The sequence below is a fragment of the Grampus griseus genome, assembly GCF_964374135.1.
Source record: "Grampus griseus genome assembly, chromosome: 20".
Classification (NCBI taxonomy): Eukaryota; Metazoa; Chordata; class Mammalia; order Artiodactyla; family Delphinidae; genus Grampus; species Grampus griseus.
This window is the reverse complement of record NC_139014.1, coordinates 6,664,462-6,688,215: the sequence shown is the minus strand read 5'-3', so window position 1 is coordinate 6,688,215 and position 23,754 is coordinate 6,664,462. Positions and strand designations below refer to the sequence as shown.

At 58.0% G+C, this 23,754-nt stretch overlaps 2 protein-coding genes across 2 annotated transcripts; one reads left to right on the top strand and one right to left on the bottom strand.

Moving 5' to 3' along the window:
• Positions 1-1,511: 1,511 nt before the first annotated feature.
• OTOP2 (otopetrin 2) lies at positions 1,512-8,805 on the bottom strand (the record flags this gene model as incomplete). The annotated part of the gene is made up of 6 exons (XM_082678806.1): positions 1,512-1,682; positions 3,540-4,417; positions 6,003-6,136; positions 6,606-6,664; positions 7,815-7,951; positions 8,487-8,805. 6 exons carry the CDS (start codon positions 8,803-8,805, stop codon positions 1,512-1,514), a joined length of 1,698 nt encoding a protein of 565 aa, XP_082534932.1.
• A 1,484-nt stretch (positions 8,806-10,289) lies between these two features.
• USH1G (USH1 protein network component sans) lies at positions 10,290-13,921 on the top strand (the record flags this gene model as incomplete). The annotated part of the gene is made up of 2 exons (XM_082678465.1): positions 10,290-10,453; positions 12,700-13,921. The coding sequence occupies 2 exons, from the start codon at positions 10,290-10,292 to the stop codon at positions 13,919-13,921; spliced, it is 1,386 nt and encodes a 461-aa protein (XP_082534591.1).
• Positions 13,922-23,754: the final 9,833 nt, after the last annotated feature.

Below are 23,754 nucleotides of genomic sequence, written 5' to 3'. Positions count from 1 at the left end.
CTGACGCAAGCTCTCTCTCCCTAAGGCAAACGTGAACTTGGGGCGAAAGAGACCCGGTTCTGACACGGCAGGAGGCGCCCCCTGCGGCCCTCCTCAGCTCTTCCTGCAGCCTCTGAGACCTGCCCACCTCGTCGTGCTGGTGCGGCCCTGGCACGTTTTCCTCTAAAGTGTCCTGTGCCCCAGGTGCAGCTGCTCCCACTCTCCTGCACAAAAGCCATCTCCTCCCACCCCAGTCCCGACCCCAGCCTGTCCCCCTTCATCTGACTCGCTGGCCACCAATTCTGCCTCCTCTTCTAGCTGTTGGTGCCTCTTTTTCAATCTCTCTCTGCACCGTCTGACTTCCTCAGTCTCTCTGAGTCCATCTCTATATCCCCCCTCCCCACCTTCTTTTGCATCAAACCATTTTATTGAGGGGCTTCGGAGACGGTCGAAGGGCTGGGAAAACAGTGAGATCCCACACCCTCTGCCCTGCCAGGACCTCCCCAGCTTCACAGTTGCCCATCTCTATATCTCTTGTAGAGTAGAAGCCAGAGGGCTTTGGAGAGGAGCCTCAGGGACCACAGGGAGTGGGGTTGTGGGTAAGAGGAGGCCCAGGGGGTGAGAATCTGTGCCACCAAAGCCCTGTTTAGCTATAACAGCCCTGTTATAAATTATGTTATAACAGTCTATGAATTGAAGTTGCATTCCTGAAATGTTTCATTTGAGGGGAAAACAAAAGCTCTGATGCATGAAAAAAGTTTGAAAATTATTATTCTTAGTAGAAAGGCACTGGCTCCCTTTCGCTGTGTGACTGTGGGCAAGTCACTTTACCTCTCTGGGCCTCAGTTTTCTTCTTTGTAAAATTGTAGTTGGATTAGGTGAGTCCTTCCTAACCTTTCATGTGTCATGGAACACATTAAAAAATGTATATGTCACTTGAGGATAAGGCGAAGAGGAAGGTGGCAGCCTGGGTACTCCACCCAGCCCCTCCCAGCCGCCCAGGTACGAGTCTGTAACTAGTCTGTGACTCAGACTTGGCTCACCCACAGAAAAGCCTGAGACCTGAATATCTCCAGGGGCCCTTGCAGCTCCGACCCCAAGACCCCCTCCTGTGATCATCTTAGATGTGGCTGCTGAGACATGAAGTGGGCACAGGGTGGGGCAGGGAGAAGAGCAGGTTTATTGGTTTCCAGCTCCAGGCGGCAGCATTGGCCAGGACACGGGGCGGGGGTAGGGGTGGAGCTAGAGGCTAGGACACTTCCAGATCTTGCCTGGTCCTAGGAAGGGTGCAGGGAGAGGTCCTCCTCCCCGCCCCCACCACTGCTTGCCCCATGCCCCAGGGATATGCATGTCCTGATTGTGATTTAAAAACTCATCCTGGAAAAATAACTTTTGTGAAAATTCCACTCTGAGGCCAGCGGGGGAATGGGTAGTTACGTGGCATAGTGACTGCCAGCCTGGGATTCATTCCGCGGGGGTCTCTGGGTGGGTGCATGAGCTGAGCCCCTCCTCCCCACGTCTCTAGTGGGGCTTCAGGACAGCATGTAGACCTCCAGCAGGCTGGAGACAGCGTGCATGCGGTAGAAGATGCCAAAGGGCAGGCAGATGTTGACGATGGCTGCCCAGAGGGAGAAGCCATAGAAGTCCACCTCCACGGTGTTGCTGAAGTGGGGGCGGGCCCCGAAGGCGGGCATGATCCACAGCTGTGGGGACAAAGGGGTGTCAGGACCTGGCCCGGACTCGTGCCAGTGGGTCATTCCGTGGGCTCTGCTGGGTGGGGCGGGGGCAGGATGGGGGTCCCAGCCCTCTGGCTTTGTGGACAGCGAGGGCTGGGTGTTGCTGAGGGGGGACCTCGAGCATCTTGGGCGGGGCCTGGCACTCACTAAGGAGCTCAGTAAATGTGCCCAACTGAACTTGCCTGCCCCCCAGCCTAGGGCTCCGCCTGCGATCACATCTCCCACCCTCAGTACGGCCCACTTGTGGGACTGGGGAAGGGGAGAAGTCTCAATAGATGCTGTGAGAATTTGGAATAAATGGCTAAATCAGTAGCTCTCTCCTGGAGAGATGTGTGCAGGGTGGTGATGGTAGAATCAGACAGGCCCAGGGCAGGGGTTCAGGATCCTGCCGGAAGGCTCCCCCAGCCCTGCCCGCTAGGAGCTCTGCTCTCCAGCTCTGGCCCCGCACCCCACCCCCTTCCCAGGTCTGGGAGGCGGTTGAAGCTGGAATCCTGCTTCATCCCTGGCTATGAGCTCAGATAGTTCATGTATGGGGTGTGAGGCAAAGAATAAAGGCTTCTAGACTAACCCCCCTCTCCCCACCGCAAATGTGTCACATCCTTGGACACATCACAGCCCAAATCTGAGCCTGCTTCTATCCTATAAAATGAAGGAGTTGGAGATGATGCCCTCAGAGCTGATCCAGGCTCAGATACCTGGAGCAAAAGCGGCCTCCCAGGTGACTCCCAGCCTGTAGGCTCCCAGCCTGTAGGCTCCCAGCCTGTAGGCCTTGGGAGAAGGTGAGGGGCGGCCGAGGCTGGGAGCCACACCAAAGGTGACCCAAGACAGGAGGAGGTTTTGAGCTTTATTGCTTCTACTGGTAGGTCAGAGATGGGTAACTACTCTTTTTTTTACCTGTAGGAGGGGCAATATTGGCAGTGAGGACTTCAAGAATGCACCTCAATTTGGGCGTGTATTTCAGATAGACCCACTGGGGTGGAATCCCTCTGGAGATGTGTTCTATATCGGGATATACCCACATTAAGGCTGTTTTCTATATTAGGGGTATTTTCTATCAGAGGTTATAGCTAAAAGGACTGTCTTTACATTGAGCAAAACTTCACTGAGGTGTGCTCTGTCTTTGGGATGTACTCACAGGGGTCCAGGCTTCTCTGTTAGCGATTTCCCTCCTGGGGATTATACCTACACTGGGGCCTTTCTCTATTAGGTTGGAGCTACACGAGGAGTATTTCTCTGTTGGGATGCACCTTCACAGAGTGTTCTTGTACAGGATGTATATTTGTATCGGGTGAAGTCTGCTGCTCTACAGAGGAGTTTCTCTTGGAAAGCGGCTTTGCTGAGTCGCCGGGGAGGGGCGACTGTTGTGGCTGCCCCCCTCCCGGCCAGCCCGCCACGGCACTCTGCTGACAGACCCCTCACGCTCATGCTGGTCTCTGCCACCTCCTGTCACTGCTGCGATTATTCTAAGAAGCAGGTTGGTCACAAGGTCCCGGGAAGAGTCACACCTCCCACCTGGGAGCAAGGGCCCCCCACTCAGCTCCGTCTCACCTCCTCCCAGCCCTCACGCCAGCATCCCCTAAGAGCCCTCCAGCTCTGCCTAGATGCCAGAATGCCGGGATCTCATTCTCCCCGTGCGCCCTGAGATGCTGTTCGCCCCCGGGGCTGCACCTGACTCTCCCTGAACCTGCTCCTTTCCTAGAGAGCCAGACGATGCTCGAGTGGGCTGGGGGCCAGACAGAGGGCCAAGTGAACAAACCCGAAAGAGCATCTTTCCTCGACCTTCTCTTCCTCCCAGCCCACCCTCGTCTCTCCCCAGTTACTCACGATGATGTTGCAGAGCAGGAGAAACAGAGAAATGTCCTTCAAGCACCGGTATCTCCAGTGGCCCCTGGGGGCCAAGGTGATGCTCACTGCTCCCTGAGGTCCTGCTGGGCTGGGGCCAACCAGCCTGGGGGTGGGTGGGCAGGCAGGCAATGTGTGGAGGGTGTCCGGGTTGGCAAAGGTGAGGCCGTGGCAGGGCTCCTTGGGGGGAGTACCATGAGGCTCAGCCCCGGGGGGAACCCGGTGGAGGCTCTCAATGATGAAAACGTTCTGGAAGGTGTGCTGGGCGATCATGAGCAGAGCGTGGGCCAGGCTGAGCCCCGCCAGCAGCTCCCTGGGTGTGCCCGCCACTGCAGCCACGATAGAGTAGTAGGAGATGGCGTACTGGCCCAGGGCGGCACCCACCAGCAGAGCCATGTCCAGGCTGCGAGTGGGGTTCTTACGGTGGTCCATGGCCCGGCGGTCAAAACGGTAGATGATTGAGCCACTCAGGCTGACCAAGGTCATGAGCCCCAGACAGACGATGTTGAAGCTGTAGTACATGACCAGGGCCTGCTGGGTGCGGCTCCTCTCCCCACTCACTTGGACCTCGTAGATGATGAAGACGGCCAGCCCCACGACGAAAAGCATCAGGCCCAGGATCGGGCCGGCAAAAAAGGTCTCCCGGAAGAGGCTGAGCAGGGATGGGGCGTGGCTGTGGCCGCGGGTAGAGGAGGCCATCAGCCTGCCCACGTTCTTCCACATGACGAAGAGCATGGTGGAAGCAAAGAGGCTGTACTCGATGTTGAAGGGGTACAGGTAGAAGTAGCCCTGCTGGAAGATCTGGCAGACGTCCGTGTTGCAGGAGCAGTCTTCTCCGACTGGGCCGCCCGCACGCTCCGCTGTGGAGAGGGGGGCGCGGAGCTGCACTGCCCTCCCACCTTCCTGGAGGCCCCCACCTGAAGAACCTCACCCCTAGACTGTGACCTTTGGAAGGGCAGGGTTGCTATCCGTCACCACCGTATTCCAAATGCCTACACAGGGCTTGGCACGTCCGTTCATGCCACAGATATTTATTGAGCATCTACTATGTCCCAGAAACTATGGGAGCCAGGGCTCGATTAAGAAAAAAAAATTCCGAGCCGCAGAGTTGCCCGCTTCATCCTGTCCCATTCCTGCAGAAGAACACTTCCAACCCTTCCCCACCGGTAATGACCCCTGGCTGCCCAAGATAGGCAAGACTCTGGTCCTAATAGAAGGTGGCCCGCTTGGAAACCCCTAAAATTCAAACTGCCTCGCCGCTCTTGCCAGCATCTGCTTCAGCCAGAAAGAAGCTGCTGTGCCCAGGTCTCGACCGTGACCTGCTGTCACTTCGGTTTGTACCACACTGATAGGAATCTCACCCTGCATCCAGCACGTGCTCTGCTCTGCAGGATCCCTCGGGCCTTGGCAGACAACTCTTTTGATCCCCGGAACTATCTCAGCTGGTTTTGCAGAAGAAGGAACTGAGGTTCACTCAGAGAAAGTGGCTTGCGATGGCAGAACTGACACCAATGACGTGACTCTCACCCCTGAGGCAGGTACCCCTCTGCACCCTGCCGCCCTAGCACGTAAGGTCGCCCACCTCCCTGGGCTGGGTTTAACCATCCTCAGGACCCCTCTGTATGTGGAGAGTGGCCCTTTTCAGTCCTGCTGGGCTGGGATCTCCTGTAGGCCTGGATCCATGCTTTCCATTCCTGGACCCTCCCATACTGAGTGTGCGTGTGTATTCAGGTAATGTCCAGGTGGACTTGGTCATCTAGTCTGATCCTGGCTGGTGGCGGGGTGGGGGGGCTAGAGAAGTCCAGAGAACCAGGACCAGGGGGACTGTGGGCTCATTCTTCTTCAGCGTAGCATATTGGTTCAAAGCAAAGATGGATCTCAACCCTAGTTCTCCAATTTCAAGCTCTGTGACCTTGGGTAAGCTACTTAACCTCTCTATGCCTTAGTTTCTGCATCCATAACATGGGAATGCTAATAGTACCCATCTCACAGGGAGGTTGCTAGGGTTAAGTGAGATGGTGCTTGAGACACTTGGCACAGTGCCCGACATATAGAGCTCAGAGAACTGTCACTATCGTTATTGCGATTATTACTTCTACATTCTCCTCCTTGTCAGGCACTCCCTTCTGATCCCACGCTTCCACCATTGAGCCACCCTGCCCCCCTTCCCCTCTTTCTACCTTGATCACCCTTGCCCTTTCTTCCTGGAGCATGAATCCCTTCTTTGGTGGGACGGAGACCTGGACAGTGGGACCAAGGCTGTACTGTCCAGGATGAAAAAATGCTCCCCTGTACTCTTCCTCCTGGGTCACCCACATCTAAACTTCTTCAGAGGCATAGCCTGGGGCAGCCACCTTTGCCTCCATGCCCTCTACGAGTCCACAGAGCACCCAGCCCGAGGCCTGGCTGCCACGGGACCAGGGTGAATCTGAAGTGGGCACTCACATTCCAGAGCGAGGCGGGTATGGCTGGTGTTGCTGTGAAGACTGCCGAGGGAATGGGCCTGGTGCACCGATTCATCCACCACGGTTGCCATCCAGATGGCCAGGTTGGTGGTGAGCGTGAACATGAGACCACATCTGTTTGGGGAGGGAGAGCAAAGAGGCCAGTGAGAGTCTGTGGCTCACGTTGGGTCCCCGGCGTGGTGGAGAGCTGGGGATGCTCTCCTGGGAGATGGTGCTGAGAAGCAAGAAAGCAGGCAGACCCCTGTGTGAACAGGGAAGCTGAGTTTGGAAGGAACACTTAGCCTGGCTGAGATGCCTCCCAAAAGAGGGCTGGGGGTGTCGTGGGGTTCAGGCCACGGCTGCTCCCTCTCTTTGGGGAAAGGACATTTGTACATTACACACGCCATCTCACCAAGCACGTCCCCCGTACCCCCAGCAGAGGGTGGTGGAAATCAGGCTGACAAAGCCAGGGGGCCTTGGCTGAAACCCCACCTGGGGGCAGAAAGAGGACCCACGCCCCAGGTTGGGAAGCGCTCATCTCATGCCAGGTGAGCCCAGCCCCTGTGCATGGACACTGAGCCATGGGCATGGAGCAGGCACTCACCGAGTCAGGTCCAGGTGGCTGTGAACACAATCTTTAGCGGAGATGCAGAGAAAGTAAGTCTGTGTTGAGAGAGAGTGGTGGGGTCATCTACTCTGCAGACGGGCTCAGCCCGGAGTGCCCAGGTCCATGCCCAGCACCATGCGCTTACCGCCTCAAGAGCCCTCCTACTACGTGATCGAGTTTCTTTCAGCTTTGCAAAGGGAGACGTGAGCTTTTCTCTCTTTCTATTCTCTGGAGCGATTTGTACAAAATAGTTCTCTGTTCTTTAGAAGTTTGCAAAATGCCACCTGTAAACTCTCTGGGCTTGGTGTTTGTTTTCTGTTTCTTTGTAGGGTGGAGTTTTGACTGCCTAGTTATTTATTCCTGGGAGTGAGGCCAGCCTCGGAAAGAACCTAAGCGGCCTCACAGCTCTCTCTGGCACTGTCCCTGCCTCATCCTCATCCTTTGCTTCCCTGCAAGTCCTTGCTCTCACCTGGCTGCCCACAAATCCTTGCTGTGGTGTTTATTGATGTTGGGGTGCCTGTATTTCCATTTTGCCTGAGTATTCTTTAAAGTCAGAAAATGTAAAATTAAAACTATATAAATGCCAAAGTCGTAAGTGTGTTAAATTGTGGAAACCTGGGCAGTAGGGATGATGTTTCAAGAGAGGGAACCATACACGTGGTCATTCTGGGCTGAGGAGGGTTTGGGTCCCACGTTAAGACCAGTCCTGCCTCAGCTCAATCAGAAGATCTTTTCCCGTGTTATTCGTGCAAGAAATAAAAAAGTGAACTTGTTTGAAAAATCCCATATCCAGGCTACCCTATTTCCTGAAAAAATACAGAATATAGGGGACATGGCTGAGGCCCAACTGGCCATGCCCACAGCAGGACGCTGAGCTGAGACTGATGCCCTCTATGGGCACCCAAGGAGGGCAGGTCAGGTTCCAGGAGACAGAGCAGCTGCCACAACTGACACCTCCTAGGTGTTAACTACTGGCTCTGCTTAAGGTGAAATGAAATCGCAGGGCCCCTAAGTAGGCACTCACGTTTGGATATTACGTCATTACCAAGTGCTTCCAGATTTACGGACTCATGTGATCTGCACTACAGTCCTACCCCCACCCTAATCGATTGCTCCGCGTGGAAGTGGAGTGGAGCTCAGATCTCCTGACTCCATGCCACATGTTGGCTCTCTTCCACCACACTCAGGGACACTCCTCCCACCCACCTGCACAATGACAAACACAGCCTGGGTGAGAGGGTACAGGATCTTGATGGCTGACTGGCACTCAAAGGAACTGGAGTAGTAGCCGGTCTTGAAGACATCCATGACGAGAGTGCAGATCCCAAACAGCACCAGCCCACCTGGGAAGGAGGGTGGGGGGTGGATCAGAGAGGCAGGAGAAAATGATTACAGATTTGAGGATGGATGGCCAAATAGTTGGATGATTGGGTGGATGGATGGATGAATAGGGTAAGTGAGAAGATGGATGGAAGGATGGGTGTGTGATTGAGTGGGTAGATGGATGGATGTCCTGTTGAGCCCCCATCCCTTTGGGGCTGCATAGATAAGGGAAAGGACCCTAGAGAGGCTCTGTCAACTGCAGCTGTCATCTGTTTTCTGCTCTCCATCAAAGTCTCTTCCATGGCCACCCTCTTTCAATCTTTAGAAAGGGCAGGGAAGTTCCACTCCATCCCTCTCTTCATCCCTCTTCCAGGACTCTTTCCCTTCCTCTTCTGCCTCAGACACAGCCCACCTCACCCTCAGACACATCTAGCCTTGGGGAGTGGGGACTTCTCATCGGTCTATCTCGAAGGGAACCCAGCAATTCCTGCGGGAGCCCCAGCCTCCAGCTCCCCGCCTGGGCCACCCCACCTCCGCCCACACCTCCCCTGGCACCTCGGAGCCAGATGGGGCCCGCGTGCGCGTCCCGGTAGGGGACGGCGTCGGTGTCGGGGCAGCGCACGGTGCGAAGGAGGTAGAAGAGGATCCAGAGCACAGCCAGCAGCATCATGGTGGTGAGCAGGGCGAACACGTCGGTGTCGTACACCGCCACCTTGTTGAAGGCGCCGCCGCTGATAAGCGTGCAGGCGAGGAGCAGCACGTTCACGGCCAGCAGCACGGACAGCAGGCGGCCGCCCTTCTTCCACACCTCGCGGGGGGCTGCCCGCGGTGCCGGCGGGCTCTCCTTGGGGCCCGTGGGCAGCTCCTCGGACATGGCAGAGGCGACTGGAGGAGGCTGGAGGGGTCACTGTCGGGGCGGAGCGGACAGGACCCCAGGTCAGCCTCGAGAGCTCTCCTTCCTCCATCTTATCCCTAGATTTGGGGACCCGAGGGGCGGGGGCTGCGGGGGGTGAAGGAAGCGCTGGGAAGGGGGAGAGAAAAGCCCACTGTGCCGGTCTCGCGCTCGACGGGAGGAAAAGAGAAGCGGCTGCAGCCCCGTCGGACCCCGTCCAAGGTTCCCACTCCCCAAATCCGTCGGCCGGCTAGCCAGGGGCACCCACCTGGCTGGGCCGGGAGCCCGCGCTGAGCTGGGGGTCAGGGGGCGGCGAGTGTGTCCTCTCTCTAACGCCGGGATGGACGGGCACTTTATACCGGGGAGGGCAGGGTGATTTACAGCCGCGGGAGCTCAGCTCCATAAACCTCTCAGTCCCACTCACATGATCCATCTTTTTCCTGGGCTGAATTTAGTGAAGAGCGTGCGGAGGCAGACAAGGTATGATTTATATTTACCCGTTAAGAGGCGCCCCCTCCCCGCCTCCCTGTCACCTCGGCGCAGCCAGCCTCGGGCGCGGCCCGGCACTGCGGCACCCAGCGGGCACCCCGCCCCCGGCGCCCAGCGCGCCCTGGCGCCCCTGTCTCCTGACGCCCAGAGTCCTGAGAGCTGACGCTCAACAAACGCCCCAAGGGCCCGCAGTCACCCCGACGCCCTCATGCCCCGCGGCCCTGTACCTTTGGGCTCTTCTGTTGCTGCCCCAAGATCGGGACCCTACCGCCCCTTCCCCGACACCCTCGCAGTGATCGAAGTTCCCTCTTCCTCTCTCCCTTCCCCTGGTCCCTGCTGCGCGGGATGCTGCCGAGTCGGACTTGCGTACGAAGTGCTCGGCCAGTCTTGCAGCGCCTCCTGCTGGAGCGCGGCTGGCCCACCTCGCGCGAAACTGGCCGCCGGGACAGCCGTGTCCCGATCGCTGACGGTCTGGCGGTCGGTCCTCATAACTCTCTTAGGCCCATTGTCCAAGGGGTCAGGACTGCCCTCAGACATCCCTCCCCAGCCCTTGGCCCGTTCCCTTGACGCTTAGAGACTTCGGGGGCCGCATCGCCGTGGCTCTAGTGAAGACAGACCTCGGACTGTCCCCAGACTGGGCCTCACGGGGCGGGACGCTGGGGTGAGCAGCGTTTTGGAGAGAGGCCGGGCCCGGTTTGCTCGGGAGCAGGGAGTTTAGGACCCAGGGGCAGCCCGGGGCGGCCCTCTGGGCAGCGGGAGATCCTCCCCCCACCTTCCCCGCCCGCTGAGCGGCTCAGATGTCCGAGTAGCGGCGGCTCTGGCGCTCCGCATCTTCTGTTTGCGGCGGCGGGCGCTGGCGGCCCCGGCCCCTGCCCGACCCCCTCCCCCAACCCCATGCCTCAGCTCTAACCCCGCCGCCCTCCCCCGCGGGGGGCATTTCCCCGTGTCCCCTGCCCGTCCCGTCCAAGTCAGGCGCCATGAACGACCAGTACCACCGGGCGGCTCGGGACGGCTACCTGGAACTTCTCAAGGAGGCCACCAGGAAGGAGCTGAACGCCCCCGACGAGGATGGCATGACCCCCACCCTCTGGGCTGCTTACCACGGCAACCTGGAGTCACTGCGCCTCATCGTGAGTCGAGGGTGAGTATCCTACTGTCCCCGCCCAAGCCCCGCCGGGGAGGACTGAGAGTCTCAGGGCCGCTCTAGGCCCCTGAGACACCCCCTCTCAACTCCATGGCATCTCCCCCCCCCACCTCCGCTGTGCCACCCTCTTCCCTAGGACAGACCCTAAGGTGGAACCTTGGAGATTGACAGTCGTGGGAGGAGGAAACAAACTGAGGCCTGTGACATTTGTGACCTGGATGCGGGGCTAGGAGGAGAGGGACTGGGACTTGGGGGTCCATGGTTGTGGGAGGGGCTTCAGAGTGAGGAGAAGGTGGGAGGGATCTCCTGGGTGGGTAGCACCAGGAAGCAAGAGTGAAGGGCATAGTGAGATGGGGAGAGAAAGAGCAGAAGCCTCAGAGGGGCCGGAAGGGGGGCTGGGAAAGGAGAAGCTCTTCACTGCCCACCCCCAGCCTGTGGTCCAAGGGGTCCAGCCGGCGCCCACACCTCCCCACACACTGGATTCCACACAGCTCTCTCCCTGCTCGTCCCTGAGACTTGTGGGCACTGTCCACAGCGCCAAATGTCACTCGGTTCAGCCACCCCATGAACTCCCTCTGTGCCCCTCCCCCACCACGGGCTCCATCACCCTCCCTTTGGAGTTGTCTTCGGGGAGGAGTGGGCATTGAATCCAGGTGTCAGGGCCAGGGAAGGGGTTAGGAAGTAGCAGTTGAGGAATGTGGCGTCCAGGGCCACTGACATGGGCTCCCTACGGCTGAATGACCCTGTGGACAACTTGCCAGCCCCAGCGGTTTAATAAAGAGAAGTCAGGTTGACCTGGGGACCAGGGAGGCCTGGACAAGGAAGAGGGATGTACGAGGTGCCCCAGGAGGGTTAACATGAACATCTCAGGCCCTGGGAAATCCTGGTGGAGGGAAAGGGGCCCGGCTGGCCTGGCGCCAGGAGCTGGCCTGTGGTTTGAGCATGGGGTAGGTGGGGAACCCGCCTTTGCCCTCCCTCCACAGCTGCTCCCCGGGCCCAGCAACAGGTGGAAGCAGCCCCTGAGATCAGGCAGCTGAACCATGCCCCGAGACGCCGAGCCTGGCCCCTGTCCATGCAAAGAGGGCGCACAGTGATCTGCCATTCTGCTCCCCCCTGGAGAGATTCGTGGGAGGAGGGGACTGGGGGGCCCCCCTTGGTGCACCAACCCCCCCCCAGCTCCTACAGAGGGTGAGGGCTGGTGCTTGATGGGGTGTGGGCCAGATGCCCAGTAGCTCCTGTCTAGAAGGACTTGAAGACCAGTGAGGGAAGTGGGGAGGGGAATGCGGGGGGTTGGGGACTGGGGAGTGTGGGCAGGAGCTGCTGAGACAATGAAGTGATTCTTCCTTCAGCCCTGCGGGGTGGCCCCCTCATTAGAGTGGGGCAGAGGGCCTGAGCTAGGTCCCTGAGGGAGGCGCAAGCTTGGAGGAGCCAGGGGGAGGGTGCCCAAGGGGGGCACAGTCTGGCGCGGAGGGTGTTGGAGGGGGCTGCGTGGGTCCCTTGGACCTGCCCGAGCCAGCCGCCTCACAGCGCTCCCGAAGATGGGGCCGCCCCGGGAGGGGAGGGCAGCTGGGCCCAGGCTGCAGGCTGCCCTTCCCCTCCCCTCCAGTCCTGGCTGCCCCCATGCTCCCCTCCTGGCCCAGGCCAAGACCCGACACCTGCTCTCACACGCGGCCTTGCCAGGCCTGGCCCTGCTCCCTGCAGACGTGGCCGTGCCCGGCGACACGCAGGCACGCACCCTCACACACTCCCCCAGGGCTCAGGCCCAGCACACACGACCCTCTCGTCCTCTTTTTCGGTCACTCCTGCACTGGCAGCCCCACTCACCGCCGTGCCTGCCTAGAGACCCAGACTCGGCCCTGGCCCACCACCTCTCTGGGCCAGCTCCCCGCCGGGCCCCATGAATAATTCACTCCTTTCTCTCTGGACATTAAATATTTATCCCCTGAGATTCCCAGCCCTCAGTTCTCTTGGGGAAGGCCCCGCCCCGGCCCCGCCTTCTTTGTCGCCCCACCCACTGCGAGCCTGGAGCCATCTTTAACCCTGGGCTCGCTCGAGCTGCGCCCGGTGGCTCCCGGCGGCGTGTCTTCCGGAGTCAGAGGAGAGGTCTCAGGCCGTCGAGTCCCTCTGGTGTGCCTGTGGGGAAGCTCATCCAGGCTGGGCGCTCCCCCCACCGGCAGCCGCTGCCGACTGCCTGCCTGACCTTGCGATGGCTCGTCACCCCTCCCCGCGTGTCCTCCCTGCAGGGGTGACCCGGACAAGTGTGACATCTGGGGCAACACGCCCCTGCACCTGGCAGCTTCCAATGGCCACCTGCACTGCCTCTCCTTCCTGGTGTCCTTCGGGGCCAACATCTGGTGCCTGGACAACGATTACCACACGCCGCTGGACATGGCCGCCATGAAGGGCCACATGGAATGCGTGCGCTACCTGGACTCCATCGCGGCCAAGCAGAGCAGCCTCAACCCCAAGCTGGTGGGCAAGCTGAAGGACAAGGCCTTCCGCGAGGCGGAGCGGCGCATCCGCGAGTGCGCCAAGATGCAGCGCAAGCACCACGAGCGCATGGAACGGCGTTACCGGCGCGAGCTGGCCGAGCGCTCGGACACACTCAGCTTCTCCAGCATCACGTCCAGCACCCTGAGCCGCCGGCTGCATCATCTGGCGCTCGGCAGCCACCTGCCCTACTCGCAGGCCACGCTGCACGGCACCGCCAAGGGCAAGACCAAGATCCAGAAGAAGCTGGAGCGGCGCAAGCAGGGCGGCGAAGGCACCTTCAAGATCTCCGAGGACGGCCGCAAGAGCGTGCGCTCGCTCTCGGGCCTGCAGCTGGGCAGTGACGTGATGTTTGTGCGCCAGGGCACCTACGCCAACCCCAAGGAGTGGGGCCGCGCCCCGCTCAGGGACATGTTCCTCTCCGACGAGGACAGCGTCTCCCGTGCCACACTGGCGGCCGAGCCTGCGCGCTCGGAGGTCAGCACCGACTCAGGCCACGACTCCCTGTTTACCCGCCCGGGCCTGGGCACCATGGTGTTCCGCAGGAACTACCTGAGCAGCGGGCTGCACGGCCTGGGCCGCGAGGACGCGGCGCTGGACGGCGCGGGCACGCCGCGGGGTCGGCTTCAGAGCTCCCCCAGCCTCGACGACGACAGCCTGGGCAGTGCCAACAGCCTGCAGGACCGCAGCTGCGGGGAGGAGCTGCCTTGGGACGAGCTGGACTTGGGCCTGGATGAAGACCTGGAGCCCGAGACGAGCCCGCTGGAGACGTTCCTGGCCTCCCTGCACATGGAGGCCTTCACCACCATCCTGCGGCAGGAGAAGATCGACCTCGAGGCACTCATGCTGTGCTCGGACCTCGACCTCCGCAGCATCAACGTCCCCCTGGGACCCCGCAAGAAGATCATGGGGGCCGTGCGGAGGCGGAGGCAGGCGCTGGAGCGCCCGCCGGCCCTGGAGGACACAGAGTTGTGAGTGCCCAGAGCCTCGGTGGGGATGGGAAGATAGGGCTTGGAAGGCCCTGGGGTGGGCGTGGATCTGTCTGCCTTTTCGGGTGGGGGATAATAACTAGGTCGCCGTCAATTCCAAGAGGCCCCGCGTATTCACCCCCAATTCGGAAAAAGAAGCTGCCTGTGTACTTTGCTGGTGTCAAATGCACCTCAATTTTGAAGAAGTCAGAACGCAGGAAAATGGGTGTCTTCGTATGGATGAGACCCAGTAGTCATAGTAACCACGGCCGGGACGTTTTGAGCCCTCCCATCGCCTGGGTACTGGAGTTGCCCTTGCACAAGTCCTCTCATGTGCAGGGGCTGTATCACCCCCATTTTACAGGTGAGCAAGTGGAGGTTCAGAGGCTTCGAGTAGCTCACCCATGGTCCTGCCGCCGCTCAGTGCAGAGCTGGGCCTGATCCCTGGTCTGTGAGGCTCTAGAGCTAGGGAGGGCAAGGTGACTCCCGTGGGGTGGAGGGTGTGGCAGCCAGTCATCTCACCAAATGCCCAGGCCCTCAAGACAGATGTCTTACCTACTGGTCCCTGAACCTTGTAACCAGAAACGAGCAGATACTCTCAACAGGGCCAACAGTGGCCTTGAGGGCAGAGCTGTCACGTTCAAAAAGCCATCATGGGGAGCCCAAGGCTGCTGTCAAACTGGCAACGCTGTTGGCCCATCCCTGCCCTGACTCTGCATCCTGGCATCCCACGAGCCCAGCAAACACGGCTGCCCCCTTTTGGTATCTATGGCCTTTACCCTGCATGACTGGGCAGGGGTGGGTTTGGGAGGAAGTCTGGTCTAGAGTTTGGGGCCGGCGTCCCCATCCCTGATCATCGGTCTGCCTAGAGAGGGTAAGTGGTCAGAATATTTGGTCCTGACTTAAAATGCTGTGTGCGAAGGCCCTTATCTGAGGTCTGTTTCTGTTTCTCTCTCCACAGATAACAGGGGCTCCTATCCCCATACCAAAAAGAGTTGCAAGTTGCCACACCCACGGTGGGACCACGAGGTCCTCACAGTTGCCAGCCCTGCAGCTCCCCAGCCGCTTCCCGGGAGCAAGGACCATGCGGTCATCTCCCTTGAAAGCCTGTCCCCGCTCTGCCGCAGAGGGTATGGCCTGGAGGCACCTGGAAGGCCAAGAGAGTGACTCAGAACATCAATTCTGAGGGGTCCCGAGGCCCCTAAGCCACCTCTCTCTGAGTGGCTCTAAAGCACGTGTGCATTCGTGGAAGGCCAGCCCCAGTGCCAGGGCGGGGGCCACTAGATGATCAGCCCGTCAGAGCTGGATGGGAGCGTGTGGTGCGAGTGGGCATGGCTTGCCCCGGGGCCGTTGTCTGTCCCCACCCCTCCTCTACGGGTCCTGTGGTCTGCTCAGTCTGGAGACTCTCCTACATTTTTGTGCAGGAAGAGTTTGGGCTGCCTCCCCTCCCCCTGTACACCCCAGAGAGGAGGTTCCCCGCTAGACTCTTCAGCCAAACACCCCAGCTTTAGTCCCCACCCCGCCCCAAGCACGGCTGGTCCCCTTCTCCTTCTCCCACTGGCCATGCTGGGGAGTTGGAGTGCCAGGCTGGGCTGGGGTGGGGGTGACCGGTGCCCTTCCAGCCTACCCCGGGGTGGGGCCCAGCCTGACTCCACCCTCCCCGCCCTGTCCTTCTCCACTCACTCTCTCCTTGGTTGTGCAGCCCGGTGCCCCCAACCCCAGGGACCCCAGAGGGTCAGGGCAACAGATCCAAGGTGCTAGAGCGACTGGCTACAGTATTATGGCCTCGAGGCTCGGCGGGCATCTCTGGGCTGGGGAAAGGCATCTGCCAACTGGCTCAGAGACGCCCAGGCCCAAACCAGGCAGAGACTGGTTGTGGCTGGGTGTCCAGCCACACGTGGGCGAGTCCTGCCATGTGGACACGGGAGCCTGAGGATGTGGACAGTCTAAACTGCTGATTGCCCCCAGGTTCCCAGGGCTCCGGGCAAAGGGTCTGGAAGCAGCTGGGTGGCTGCCTGATTCTGCATGGGTAGCGGGTAGGGGAGAGTTCTGCACGGGTCCCTGCTCTGTGATGCTGGTGAGACCAGGGGAAAGGCCAGACTCAGAGGGTCCTCAGACCAAGGTCACGGATGTGGGAGGGTCACTCAGGAGCCCCCACGGTGTGCACATATCCACCGCATGCAGAGGTGCCCTTCCTCCTCTGTCAACAATGGTGCCCCCGCCCCTGACCTTCAGCTTAGGAAGCAGCTCCTACCGGGAGCATTGCCACAGCCCCCAGCTCCTTCCTGGGCCCCTTGGCTGGTGCAGGGGACAGAGAACCCCCCCAAAACGCCACAGGCCTCCCTCTGGTGTGTCTGTCTGAGCGTGGGTCCCCGGGCACACACCTGCTCAGAGCTGGGGGCGTGATGGAGGTGGTCCCTGTTCCCACACTGAAGGCCTGGTCGCCTGCCACTGCCACTCTGAGCCCACTGCAGTCCTGCTCCCCGTTCTCTGGGCCTGGGGCCACCCCCAAGTGCCGACTTGACTTTCCTGGAGCCCCAGGTGCTGCCCTTTCTCTCCTGTTCCCTGTCTGTGTACGGCCTCAGCCCCCTCCCTGTTCTCTCAGTGCTGGGGTGGGGCGGGCTCCCAGATTCCCACCACTGTACAAAGTACCCCTCCCTCAGGCTCATTATAATTTTTGTAGAGAACCTTCTCCATCCTTGTCATGCCTGTGTCTTGTTTTAATCATTTGGGGGTGGGAGACGGGTAGGGTGAAAAAAGCAAGAGGTTGGAGGTGGGAGAGGGAGAGGGTCTTTTTGTGCCTATGAGGACTTGGTCCTCTTCCTTGGAGGGGGTCCTGGGGTAGATGGTAGGGCACTCCCCCACCCCATGCATCTCTGCAGGGCCCTCCCTCATCCTCGAGTCTTCACCTTGCTCTCTCTCTGGACCCAGAATTTAGAGCTGATGGAGAGGGAGGGTTCAGAAGAACTGGGACAGGAGACCCCCCCCCAGCAGCTGAGTCAGGAGGATGGTCCAGGCCTGTCCGCTGCAGCTGCTGAGGGCAGGTCAACACTTCCTGCCTTCCCAGCAGGTCCCCCTGAGCTTCTCCAGACATGGGCAGACGCTGTACACTAGGAGGCTGTCACCTATCACCAAGGTCCCATGAACCCCCATCTCAAGGCCCCAGCCCACCCCTGGGAGGCCTCCAGTGGGGTCTCCATTTCCCTCATCACCCCAGGCAGTTCATGTGGCAACCCTATTTAGAGCCGTCCTTTCTCCCAGGGGTAAGGCTTCCCCTTAAGCTGCAGGACAATGGGCTCTTGTTTTCTTAGTCAAGTCTGGGAAGGGGCACTGAAGTCATTTTGTTTCATTCGCTAAGGCTGCTGGGCCAAGTGCTTCTGCCAAGGGCACTTCAAGACAGCCTCTTCCCTCCAGCATCATCAGAAATGTCCACAGGACGTTGGTGCAGCAAGATTGCCCGGCAACCGTCTAGTGATTCTAGGCCACCTCCCTCCACTTTACAGATGGAAAACCTGAGCCCTATGGAGGGGAAAGTCCAGACCCAGAACACAGGCCTCCTGACTGCTGCCATGCTTTCCTCACCTCCAGGCTGCCAAGGGGGCCAGTAAAGACGCGAGATCCTGCCCTCGGACGCTCCTCGTGGTTCCTCCGTCCTGCGACCCCTACTGGCCGTCCTGGTCACTGCAGCTACCTCACGAAAGACCAGCCTCCTGGCGCCGCTGGTTCAGGGAAGGACATGGGGGTGAGGACTCGCAAAGACAAGATAGAGGAGGTCGGAACCTCAGCGTGGAGGCAGAGACTAACCGGAAGCAGTGGGGGCTGGAGCTTCCACGGGTCAGTGTGGCTGGAGGGTAGAAGACTGGGGTGCAGGAGCAGGTGTGGCTCCAGGAAGCCTGAGGGTACTTTAGACACAGTGAAGGGAAGAACTTTACACGGTAGGGACTCAGCTTTCTCTACTTGTCCCCCTAAAAATTTAGATGGAGGTTAGGGAAATTCTAAAAAGCTAGAATAATGAATGATTCTTCGCTTTTGGGGATTAGAATCTGGTGCCAATATGGACACTTGCCCTGGGAAAATGCAGCTCCTGAAGTGCGGAGAGGTCCGGGGACCCCAGGTTAAGAAGCATTAGTTAGACTGCTGTGAAGTTACATCATCAGTGAGATTACCGATTCGATGGAGGTGGGAGTGGTGAAATGAATCAGAGGCAGGAAGGGCCTCCGGGGTATGTGGCACAGACTTCTCTCTCTCTCTCTCTTTTGTTTTTTGGCTGCTCTGGGCAGCATGCGGGATCTTAGTTCCCCGGCCAGGGATCGAACTCCTGCCCCCTGCTGTGGAAGCGCGGAGTCTTAACCACTGGACCGCCGGGGAAGCCCCAGAGACTTCTCATTTTACAGATGAAGTAACCGGGGCCGCATGGCAACAGAGCAGTCAAGTGAGCAAAGTGACACTAGGTCTCATGATGCTTCCCGTGGTGCCAGCTGCCTCCTGTCCCCAAGTTAGACCAGTCCTGGACAGCACTATACCCCTGTCCTCCCAGCAGCTTCTCTGAGACAAGCCTGGGTTGTACGGGAGGTGGCCATGCTCAGGAGACAGCCTGATCTGGGCAGCAACACTGGGGCTCTGCCCCTTTTTAGTTGTGTTGCCTTGGGCAAGTTACCCAGTCTCTCGGAGTCTGTTTCCTCATCTGCAAAATAGGTATTACAGTTTATTATAATATATCAATAAGTGTTAACCCCGCAGGTCATTAGGAGGGTGAAATGATGACGCATGGAAAGCACTTAACGTGCTGCCCGATATTTACCGCACATCAGTTACCAATGATCACAGTTATTGGTGTTCTGAAACAGGCCCCTGGGGCACTCCTTGCATCTGTGGTCCCAGCCACCCGGTAGGTGAGTCCTAGGCAGTTCCAGGGAGCAGTCCTGCTTTTCTGACCCCTATATAAGAGTAAACCCGGCACCAATCACACTAGCTCCTGGAGATGGCTCTGCGGGCGTCCTCATCTGACCAGCAGGGGGTGTTGACAATCCAGCCAGCGGTTAAGAAATAGTCAGCTAGCCACCATCTAGTGGAAGGACCCAGGGAGGAGCCAGAGCTGTTCCTGAGGTGCCTGAGGAGCTGAGTGTCTTTTACGGAGGGAGAGTCGCATGCCCACTGGCCTGGGCCCACCTCATGCTACTGTCTGAACTTGACCAAGGCAAGTGAGGAGTTTTAGCCTTCATAGGTGAAGATATTGAGTATCAGAAAGGTTCCAGCAAATTAAGAAAAGTTCAGGATCCCTGACCTTTGTCCCTTCTGGCACCCCTATGCCACCCCTATGTTTTTACTATCAATTGTTGAGAGCTTGTAAGGTGTCAGGTGCTTATGTTAAGCACTTTATATACATTCACCCCTCACAATAAAATCACAACCCTATAAAACAAGGAACATATTGTGATTATTATCCCCTTTTACAGGTGGGAAAACAGAGGGTCAGAGCGGTGATATGACTTGCCCAAAGTCACAGAGCTATTAGGTGGTGACCTAGGCCTCAAGGACAAATGTCCGTGATACTGAAACCTGCGGGCCTAACCATGGTGCTGTAGGCCCCCAAGCACTCGTACTGTACCCTTTGATGGGGGTTGTCCTTGATCTTGGGTCCCCTTGACCTGGGCATGCCTGGTCCTGAGCAGGTGCCAGACTCAGCCTGAGGTGGGATGGGGACATGCTGGCAGATTCAGCAGCCCAAGCACATGGTCTGAGACACAGCGCTCACCTGCCCTGGGGGGAGCTGGGCTGAGAGAGGGCAGGTCGGGTCATGGGGCCACCGGACAGGATACTGGGGGACAGTGTGGGAGGGTAAAAGCTTTGTGTCTCAAGCCTGCCGAGATGGGGGAGCAGGCCTGCAGAAGTATTCCTTCCCAGAGAGTCTGTCTGCTTTCTTTTTGTCTTCTTGTGTCTTGGTCCCATTTCTCCCTGTGACACTGGGACTCCTGGTGTCCCCCTCTCTCCCCCTCTTTCTATTATCTCATCTCCCCAGGCCTCAGTCTCTCTTGGTGTCTGTGACATAATCAGAAATAGATAACTGGTCTCTGCTCCTGGCTCCTGACACAGAGCTCCTAAATCCCTTGGAATTTCCTGGGATGACAGGAGCATCTTTTGTTCTAATGGAGTGACTCTGGGTGGGCTCTTTGACGGCTTCAGGATGGGGGCTGGTCACCAGAAAGACCAGGCCACGATTAGAAGCTTGAAACTTTCAGTGCCACCCCCCCATCTTTTGTGGGGTGGGGGAGAGGGGCTGGAGGTTGAGTTAATAATTGATCGTGATGAAGCTTCCGTAAAAATCCCTAAACGACAGGGTTCGGAGAGCTTCTGAGCTGGTGAACGCATCCACATGCCGACTCCACGTGGAGTTGGGTACAGAGGTTCCTGCACTTGGGACCTTCCTGTACCCTGTGTATCTCCATCTGGCTGTTCACGTATAACCTTTATGATAAACCAGTAAATGTAAGGAGAGTGCTTTTCTGAGCTCCGTGAGCTGTTCTAGCAAATTATCGAACCTGAGGTGGTGGGTTGTGGGAACCCCCGAATTTGTAACCAAGCTGTCTCAAACCTAGTCAGGCTGGCTCCCGCTGTGCCGTGTCTCATCACGATGGAGGGCATTTATTGAGCGCCTGCTGTATGTCAGCACCTGACATCTGTGATTTTGGTGAATCCTCATGACAGCCTCATTGAATAATGACAGGGGATTATTAAACCCATCTGACAGAGGAGAAAACCGAGACTCCAAGCCACCACGTCGTTGCTCAGGTCACAGAGCCAGTAAGAGCACAAACAGGGCCTGACTCGTCGTCTGTCTGACCCTGGACGGGCTGCTTCTCATCACCCCATTTCCTCCAGGAAGGTTGAGGGCAGTGAGCCCTCCCTGGGTTTCTATCGCTGGATGACTTAACTCCTGTGGGATTTGGAGCCCGAGGTGGGGAAACTTCTGGCAAGTCCATTCAGAGCCCCAAAGGCTTGGTCTTTCGAGAACGCTCTTGGGGCATGCAGTGTGGTGAGCCCTGGGAAGCTGAAAGTCCCCCGGGCACTATTCCTACCTTCATCTACTCCGACTTCTTTATTCCACAGGCAGGAAGGTCTGCATGGGCAGGTGTTCTGAGGGCTGCGGGACCCTCTCCCTGCTCTGGATGTACACACATCTGGGAGGTTGCCCCACTGGACCCTGAACAGTAACGGGTGGTCAGGGGAGGGGGCTTTCTCGGGAGCAACAGCAGCTACCAGTGGAGTCTGGCCCCTGACCTCACTGCCCCACGGGGGCTCTCTTTATCCACAGAATCAAACTGCCCCTCACAGCACTGTCTCTTCAAGTCTCACAACAGCCATCTGAGCAGGGCGAGGGCAGGAAGGTATTATTTACAAGCTCCAGGTTCAGGGGGGCAGTGACCTGCTAGCAACTGCATAAGCCAGGATGGCTAGTCTGGGCCATTCGCACTGCTGTACGCGGCCAGCTGACTTCTCAGAACACGTATCTAGCACTTTCTACATACCGGGCACAGCAAACCCATGAGAACGGTACCATTGCCCTGCCTCACGGGTAAGGAAACCGGGACTCAGGCAGGTTAAGTCATTTCTCCAAGCCTCGGAGTGCAGAAGTGTCAGGGCTGTGGGATTCGCACCCCAAACTCTCCGTGGCGGCCCCAGCCTCCCCCATTCACTGTGCCGCCTCCCCCGGCGCTCACCCTGCACAAGGGCGGCTCAGGGGCTCCCCAGGTCAGAACAGGGGCTCAGCTGGCCGGGTCTGGGGAGGTGGGATGGGGGCAGGTGGCGCTCACTGCGTCTTCTTCCTCCGTTCTTGTTGTCTCCTGCTCAGCCTCTCAGCTGTACCACTGACTGCTCTGTGCCTGTGTTGGCGTGTGTGTGTGCGTGTGTGTGTCTGTGTGTGCGTGTGTGTGATGTGGCGAGGACCCTGATGTGTATCCGTGATGCATGGGGTGGGTGTAGCGGACCCAAAGCTTCCTGTGAAGCTTGTATGTACTTGTGAGCCTGAGTGTGCTTGTGTGTCTCTGTAGTTTTGCTCATTTATCTTTACTTCGGGGTTTCCAAGTTTCCCAGAGGAGAGGTGTGTGGGCGTGTGTGTGCATGTGAGTGTGTGAGCACACACAGAGGCCCCGTGACTTTGTCTAGAGTCTGTTTTAGGCTCCTCCTCCCACCTGTTATCTGTTTTTAGGGCCCCAGCCCCTTTAGACTGGAAGTTTCACTCCCATGGCAGTCATGGCGGCCTGTGTTGGAGATGGAGGCATCACAGGGTGGAAGGAGCCTGAATCCCCAAGTCCCCACCTGACCCATAGCGGACAGTGATGTGAGCAAGAAATAAACCCGTATTGTGTTTAGCCACTGAGATATTTGGGGTTATTTGTTACAGCAGAGCACACCGGATCTTGTGGCCAGATCATGGTGTGAGGGGGGATCATTGCCGGAAGTACATGACAGCTGATGCCTAATGCAAGCCGGGAGGACTTCCCTGGTGGTCCAGTGGTTAAGACTCTGCGCTTCTGCTGCAGGGGGCATGGGTCTGATCCCTGGTCAGGGAACTAAGATCCCGCATGCCACGCATGGCCAAAAAAAAAAAAAAAAAAATAATAATGCAAGCTTGGAGATGCCGAGGTCAGAGGAAGGGAAAGACACAGAGCTGGAGCGCCTGTCATACCGTAGATGCTCAATAAAATGGGTTGAATGAGTGGAATATACGAGAACACTGGAAAAACTTTGCAGGGGTGGCTGATGTCACCAGAGCCCCAGAGGACGGGTGGGGCTTGGACGGGGGGTGAGAGCAGAAACCATTTCCCTGGGAATAAAGACAGAGAAGTGAGAAAGGGCAATACCCATCCAGTGGTCAGAGGTCAGGGAGCAGTCACTCTGGCCCAAGCAGGAGAGTAGTCAGAGGTGGAGCTAGAACTTGGAGGCCCTCAAAGACTAAGCTGAGCATCTAGAATTTAGGCTATGGTCTAGTCGTCTCCAAAGTGGGGTATGCACACAGTCTATTGGGGTACAGAAAGAAAATATTAAAACTCCTGTTGATATTTATCTCACTCCTTTTTTAGTGTATATGAAGATACTAAGGCTCAGAGAGGTTGAGTGACTTACCCAAGGTCACACAGCTAGTAAGCATCCCAGACTCTAAAGCTGTGCTCTTCATGTACGCTGACTGAGTCTTGTGTGGACAGGTGAGAGGTTGAGTGGGAGCAGAGGCAGGTCTAGAGAAGGGTGGCTGGGAGGTGTAGACAGCCCCTAGCCCTGGCTGTCTCTTTCTTAGCAGCAGGTTAGCAGCTCATTGTGGGCAGAGGGCAAGGAGCCTGCCCAGACCTGCCCCCCAGAACCTGTTGTGAGAAGCCAAGCAGAGAGCCTTGATGGGAGCAGGGCTGCCTGGCCAACCACCCAGAGCCTTTCACGCCAGGCTTTGTTCTCACAAGTCATTCTCACCTTTGCTGGGAGTGGGAGGCAGACGACCAGGAGCTGAGAGCTCAGAATGGGCTGACAGAGAGGAATGGAGAAGAGTTTGGTAAATCAGCCGCTCTGCCCCCCCCCCCCGCCACCACCACACGCTCAGCTGCCAGCCCCCCTGGCCAAGGCAACACAGATGCCAGCCCCACCCTGCTTTCCCATCCTTTACTGTTCTGGATTTATGGGTGCCGTCTACCTGCTGATTAATACCTCTTAAAAAAAAAATTCCAATTTTAAAAATCAAAAAAAAGTTTGAAGTACTAGTTGATTTACAATATTGTGTTAGTTTCAGGTGTACAACAAAGTGATTCAGTTTTATATATATTATATATATATATATACACATATATACATATATAC